This window comes from Monomorium pharaonis, unplaced genomic scaffold (assembly GCF_013373865.1).
Source record: "Monomorium pharaonis isolate MP-MQ-018 unplaced genomic scaffold, ASM1337386v2 scaffold_77, whole genome shotgun sequence".
Taxonomy (NCBI): Eukaryota; Metazoa; Arthropoda; class Insecta; order Hymenoptera; family Formicidae; genus Monomorium; species Monomorium pharaonis.
Genome location: NW_023416056.1, coordinates 21700 through 29107, shown reverse-complemented (window position 1 = coordinate 29107; position 7408 = coordinate 21700). Strand labels below are relative to the sequence as shown.

The following is a 7408-nucleotide window of genomic DNA, read 5'->3' as shown; positions in this document are numbered from 1 at the left end:
CTTTATTGGAGAATAGCAGTTTGACAGATTTTAAGGATGAAATTAGAAAGAAAGCACACAGATTATATGTAGCCGAGTGGGTCATATGGCCTCCAGCACAAGTCATCAACTTTTATTTCCTCCCTACACGGTACAGGGTGTTTTATGATAGTATGATATCTCTTGGTTATGACGTGTATACTAGCCATGTTAAATATGATGTGCAAATAACTAGATGATACTATTTTAAGTAGTAAAATATTTTGCAAAATTACACAAATATAATTTAGATAATAAATTAAACTTCTGATTTAGTTCACACTAAAACTCTTTCTTGTATGTATTTCACATAATACAAAAAAGAATTTTATATAAAATTGTAAAGTATTCAAATAAATTAAACAATTTTTTAAACTCAATTTTCAAATTACATTAAAAATAATTTCAGTAAAGAAATGATGTAAGATATTTTACACATTGATGAATATTTCTCATAATTCTTTAGATACATGTGCAATTTTTTTGTCTTTCAACTTTTATTGTAAGAAAAATGTAGTACATATTCATTTACTTACTTAAATAATGATATGAAGTTTTTTCTTCACACACATTAATACTGCTAATCTTTGATTTTATATCTTTGACGACATTCCTAATTTTTAAAACATTCCATCATGAATGCCGATAGGTACTAGGACAGCTATAAACAGCAGCAAATTGCGAGCTACCAATTTCCAATCGTTCGGTACTGCATACGGTGCTAAAACGTGTGTCAATCTATGAATCTGGAAGATAAATTCTTCAATAAGAAAATTTTATTTTATAATTTTAATTAAAATTATTTTTATTTCCTATTTGTGTAAGAAATAATTCGTTTCTCTTTACTTCATGACTGGCGCAGATAAAAATAAACGATGTAACCAATAGATTCAAAACTGGAAATCTAGGTAATAGTACAAGTACTCCGTGTGAATCTGCTGCCAGCCATATATGACCTTGTGCAACCAAAGTTTCCAAACTTATTCTACCCAATCCAGCTAAAAGTGCAGAGTGTTTTCCCCGTAATGCCAAGGATGCGTTTCGGAGAGCGATATATCCTATAATCTAATATCAAATAACATTAATAATAAAAATAGTGACAAAACTGATTAATATAGTAATAAGAAAAAGTAATGAAAAAAAGAAAATATAACAATAAATAATATATATGTATGTATGTATGTATGTATCAGGGTTGGGAGCTAATGAGTTATTTGTAACGAAGTTACAGTTATAGTTACTTTTTTTGGTAACTAATAACTTACCTTCGTTATTTTTCTCCATCTGTAACTGTAACTTAATGCAGTTACATTTTTTGGTAACTAATAATTATTTTGATAGTTTAATAATTACTTTTTTTGGAACATGCGCTAGAATGTTTAATCAACAACCAGAAAAAGTCGAGGAAAAAGTCATCTATACAAGAATTGTATCGATTCTTAAAATCTAATAATTGCAGTATTAATATGTTAAATAATTACACTGCAATTAATAAACTTTTTATTAAATATAATACAGGCATTCCGAGTTCTGTATCTGTGGAATATATGTTTAGCATCGGTGGCTCTATAATGACGCCACAAAGAGGTTATCTTAATGATGATATATTTGAATATCAAATTCTATAAAATGAAAATTTTTATGAAAATTTTGTAACAAAAAAAAATATGAATCAGTATGACAGCCAATGTATTGTTATATTTCATTTAATTCTGGTAACAGTAATATATGATTTAGACTTTTACCTTTACAAAATTCTCATTTAGTGTACATAAAATAACTTGTTAAAGCACATAATTAAGCACATAATATACAACAGTTAGTAAAGCATAAAATGTAAGATTCTTATTTCTTACATTTAAAATAATGTACAATTATTTAAGAAAAAAGTAACTGAAAAGTAACGACTCGTAATTTTTTTTAGTAACTGTAAAAAGTTATTTTTTCAAAATTGATAACTTGTAACTGTAATTAGTTATTTTTTCAATGAAAAAACTGTAACTGTAACTAGTTATTTTTATAAAGTAACTTTCCCAATCCTGGCATGTATGTATGTATGTATGTGTGTGTGTGTGTGTGTGTGTGTGTGTGTATTTTATATATATATATATATATATATATATATATATATATATATATATCATTATATGTGTATTTTATATATGTACATATATACATACATATATATATCATGTTTATTCATTTATTTATTTATTATAATAAAGAAAGAATAGAATAGTTTACCGGAATAAAGGCGACGTAAGAATGAATTTCCTCACATTCTGATACAGAGTGACACAAAATCGTAAAAGTAGTATACGCTATTAAAGAAACTAATGCCAGTACAGAAGATAACGCAGTGCCTGGAATGTGATCTATTCTCTGAAGAGCAACAAGACCAGCTCCGAAAGTCAAACCCCAGACTACGCTGTATCTGTCGACTCTCCAACGAGACCACCATTCGCGGATATCGTCATCAGTCGTCACGAATAATGCTTTCCAAGGTCTTGTGACAAAAACTTTCTCAAAGAACACCTGTACTGATAAAAAAGTGTTATATTTTGAGTAATGCTATTTTGTTAATTTCATCATTAGAAAGAATTTATTACCTCCGACATGTATAGTATAGTAATTATCGATACAAGACCCAAGAGTTTTAAAGCAAAATACAGCAAAGCTCTTGGTCCATATTCTGCTAAACTTCCAGAATATATTCTAGGTGGTAACCAAGCTAGAAAGTAAATCACTAAAAACCAGAACGATACCAACGGTACGAAATGATAAAATTGATATGGCCTGTTCATACAAAGGCATAAAGATACCGTTAATAAGTTTAATCTAAACATGACCTGAAACATACAGGAACCAGATTTCATTCCAGACAAAAGTACAATCTTAATGATTTGAGTTGATGCACAATACAACTTGTATTTTTTCTAATATTACTTACTCTAGCAAATCTGACAAGAGACACGTCGCCAGTTTGCCAAAAGTAATAAAAGTGTCCATACCCAGACAGAAATAAGTAGGCAGAATTAATTAATCTTAAATACATATAAATTGGCAAGACATTTTTGGCACCAGTGACATGATAAATGAGCACAACCGCTTGCATTAAACCTCTCCATTCATCTGTTTGTTCTCTATTTAATACTCTCGGTCCTCTCTCGCGATCTTCAGTGAAAAATAATCCAAGAGCTAAGATGTAGCCGAGTGGTAGCCAAAAACTGAATTCACTATAATACTTGTTCTCCTTCATAAAAAAATTCGTTCTACAAGCGAAAAAGATAAAAAAAAGAACATTATTAAAGCTATTATGTACGAAGACAAAATTACAGACCTTGTTAAACGATTATTTACCTGTCACATAAGTAAAAATAAGCTAATATAATGGAAAAGAGGGCCAGTGATGTAACAAGGGTATAGAAATCTTGTACCTCGGGTTGCTTGACTTGAATGACTTCCGAAGTACCTGCTTCTTCCATATCTTCTACTTCTTCAGTGGTAACATGAGAATAGGCTACTTCGGAACGATACTTGCATAATTTTCTGTACAGCCATACTCCTCCTCCTATTGTTAGGCTAGAAAAAGATTATTACAAAATGTATTCTTTTTGGAAAGAAAAATACATCGAATTAACAAGTTAAATATCTAATTACAATAATGCAAGCGCAGACAGACTTAACAATTGTAGAGTAGTTGCCGGCTCGGGATAACTGCAACAACTGCCATCATCGAAATTCATATGATCGTTGCAGTATGTGTTTAATAATATTTGGACTTTATGACGAAGAGACAATGGACTCGCCAAATAACCATCTGGACTTTGTTCAAGAACACCCATCCCAACCAATTTGCTGCTTTGCCATATACGAGCCTCACTATGAGACAATATCTGTATACGGCGATTATAGAATATTTATTTTTTCCCTTATATCATCAGATAAATGTATCGTTAATGTTACCTTCTCGGCCGCTTTATTGCACAAATTGATCTGTTTGTTGTCTAAACTTGATAATTGTGCCGGCAGTCTTTCCTTGAGCACAGGATCTTGCAAGAGCCATAGAACTTGAGATCCTTTTTTAGCCAAAAAGTCTATTGGTTGTACCAATCGAATTAAACCTGTATTATATTGTGAATAAAGTTGCGTATCACTGTTATTATTTGCAAGAATTGTAGCTGCAGCAACCCCTGCGACAATTACGCCAGGTGCATCTGTCTTCTAGAACATCAAAGATGTGTAACTTTATTTATATATATACTATTTATTTCTTCGATTCAAACTCACTTTTTCTCTCTGTACATATTTATTTACTAGTTAATAAAGTAATACATAAAGTGTACATGTTACCATCCAGCCTCTAAGATCCTCTATCATAGAATTATCAAGTTGTGGTCTCCATAGAAATTGTACATTTAACTTGAGTTGCCCATCGTTGAAGCCCAAATCGGAGTTTTCTGGCATTTCCATGAGATCGGATGCTTTGCCATCAATTATAAATTGTGAAATAAAAGATTTATATAATTGTCTTACTCTAGCATCACCAGTAAATACAAAATGATTATGGTGGTCCATGAAAGCTAGATATCTCATGCATCTTCTGCTGTCTCTATATAAAGTTATGTTATATATTATAAATCTTTTCTATATGTAAATTGCTCTCTCCCTCTAAAATGAAAAACAATCTTACGTTTGTGTATAATGGTGCATCATGCATCCGTATGGTTGCCATTCTTTGTCTCCTTTGTATCTGCCTTCTGTTAATAACCATTTGCAAGAATCGCTACCTATAGAAATTATTATTAATAATCCATTTATGCTAATAATAAATTGTATCATTTGAATAAAAAAATTAATACAATATAATATTGCAGAATTTTCATCTGTTAATCATAAATGTTATCGTTAGTTTTAATACTTTGTAGATAACTACCATAAATAAGGTGTATTACACCATGATATATAATAAAACAGACAACAAGCGCAGTAGCTAATTTCTTTGCACTCGTTACCGTTATAAGACTAATAAAATGTTCCGCAGATGTCATGAAGAGATCAAACATCGATTACTTTGACACTGTAAAAAAAAATTTGTATTTTACTGTAATTTTATGTTTTTTTATATTTGTACATTGTACGTTACATTAATAATGTATGCGTGTAAATGTGACAACGCATTTGACATTAAAAATACCTAATGAAAAATACTCCCCCTTCCCTCTCACCCTCCCTGAAATAGAAATTGTATTATTGCAATTAGCAATAATGTATGTACTAACAATTCTCTTTCATGTAGAAAGTGTAAAAACATTTTATTTATATCTGATACTTTCCTGAAATGCTACGTGGCTGAAGTTTATTAGAGTTTATTATTTGTTTAATACGTGAACAAATAAGTGACAAAATAATTTACATAAAAATATCGCTCTTTGGCACGATGTTTCAATTAATCCGATGGAATGATGTGACATCATCGTACCTGTAGTATAACATACCAAATAGGAATCTTTTTTTGTTTTCTATGTGGATACAGTTAATAAATTTGTAAATGGATACAAATTCTACGAACAAATTTATTGCCTCCCACGTTAATTTATACAGAATTTACGTACATACGTGTGTTTACTACATTTTTAACATATTGTAATTAGGGATGCGCGATGTCAATCGATTAATCGATTAAATAATGCTTAAACAATGACCATTTTCCAATTATTTTCTTGCCGATTAATCTAAATAATCAATTAATTTACTGCGATTATTTTCTAGTTTTTAAACGTTTCTTGTCACAACTACAAGCCTTCAGTAGACTAGAGTAGAGTCCTATATAAGGACTCTACCAGCTCCCAGCTGGGAGAAAACGAACGCAGCGTTGGAAATTCTCAATACTACCAACTTAACTTTCCCAGCACCAGCGAAAGCTATTTTTAAACGCACCCATAAAAATGAGTATTTTCCACAGACTTCTATAATATACTAGACTGCTAGGCTCGTTATATATTCTCCATTTAGGCCGGAATTCATAGTCGAATCTTATTCAAGTTCCAGCTTAAGCACGATCTTGAGACGTCAATGCTGTTATTTCATTGGTTAAGTAAGTCTCAAGTCGGCTCGAAGCTAGACTTAAGACAATGCTTGAGCTTAAGATTGGTCTATGAATCCCGTCCTTAGTGTGTACCCGAAAAGTATGTACTGTAAAATGACGATCGGTATTACTAGGCTACGAGACCCCATATAGAAGTTGGCTGCACTGGAGTGGCGTGCACGTCGACATAAGGTGGCGTGACGGTAGAGGCATAGGGGATGCGAGCTGTCAACCGGATGATGAGTAGAAGGGAGAGCTGGACTAGGCTCCGGCGCGGATGTAGGCGCGGACTGCTCTCTCTCGGTTGTGAGCCTCGGACGTGATTGCGAGTGACTGTACAAAAGAACATTGAATATACCTACCTTTAGATATAGTAACTCGAGAAGTTTATTAAACCCGCATATATCCTAGTTTCACATTCCTATAGTGAATAGAGAACAATCTTACAACATCAGAAGTGGGATCGTGCTCCGGCTTTTCGGCTATTCGCGTCTCGTGTGCCTCGACCGCCTTTTGGAGCACGTGTCTTCTCGGACTTCGACGTAGCCTCGGTACAGGTGGGAAAATCTCGAATATCTCGCGAATCTCGACGGAATCAGTTTCGCTCCGATCTCGTCTCGCGCTCCACGTTTGCTCCGGTAACCACGTGCTGTTTCTCGAGCATCTCGTCTCGCTCCGAGCTACGTATCGGCTCCGGAGTATATCGTCGGCCAGCCATTACGCGTATCAGTCGCGCCTCGTGCACAGTGTCGTGTACTCCGAGTTAGTGTAATTATCTGGAAAAGAATAAAACTCTGATTATGGACCGCGAAAAATTATCAAAACTATCGACGGAAGCCCTGAAGAAGGAGGCTACGCGCGCCGGACTTGCGGATCAAATTAAAATACCGGTTGATCGCAAGGAACTCATTGAGATGATTCTCGCGCAAAGAAATGCGGAGAATCTGCCTGACCTCGATCCCGAATCTGCGAACTCGGTTCTCGAAGGTACAGAAGAAAGTACGGACTCGACGACGTTACATAGGGGTATGGAAACCGCCTCTCTCCCGAACGAAGTTAAACAGCTTCTTGCGGCGATGACCGCCGATTTCACGGCTAAACAACTCGAGCTGCAAAGACAGCAACAACAATTTATGGAAAGACAGCAACAACAATTTACAATGCTGGCCCAGATGCTTACCGGACAACGGGACGCGCCGCGCGAACAGGAATTTGCGACGGGGGTGAATTTGCAATACGCAACTTCAATACATCACTCACCGCCGAATCTCAACGGGACACCGAGGACGGGGGAGACAGGCT

At 34.1% G+C, this 7408-nt stretch overlaps 1 protein-coding gene across 13 annotated transcripts; it reads right to left on the bottom strand.

The window, feature by feature from the left end:
• Positions 1–62: 62 nt before the first annotated feature.
• On the bottom strand, positions 63–5890 carry LOC105839945 (N-acetylneuraminate 9-O-acetyltransferase). Of its 13 annotated transcripts, none has more exons than XM_036295257.1 (13): positions 5355–5890; positions 5216–5251; positions 4955–5098; positions 4712–4808; positions 4354–4630; positions 3985–4242; positions 3679–3914; positions 3379–3600; positions 2969–3290; positions 2628–2867; positions 2263–2553; positions 865–1083; positions 486–764 (listed from the first exon to the last, which is right to left on the bottom strand). In XM_036295257.1, the coding sequence occupies exons 3-13, from the start codon at positions 5082–5084 to the stop codon at positions 639–641; spliced, it is 2418 nt and encodes an 805-aa protein (XP_036151150.1). In that variant the 5' UTR covers positions 5085–5098; positions 5216–5251; positions 5355–5890; the 3' UTR covers positions 486–638. The 13 variants fall into 13 exon arrangements, 12 of the variants coding, with proteins under 12 accessions (XP_036151150.1, XP_036151153.1, XP_028046810.1 ...); XM_036295260.1 differs by having other exon boundaries at positions 5638–5890; XR_004965449.1 differs by adding an exon at positions 63–123 and having other exon boundaries at positions 555–764; positions 4955–5890.
• Between the last annotated feature and the right edge of the window lie 1518 nt (positions 5891–7408).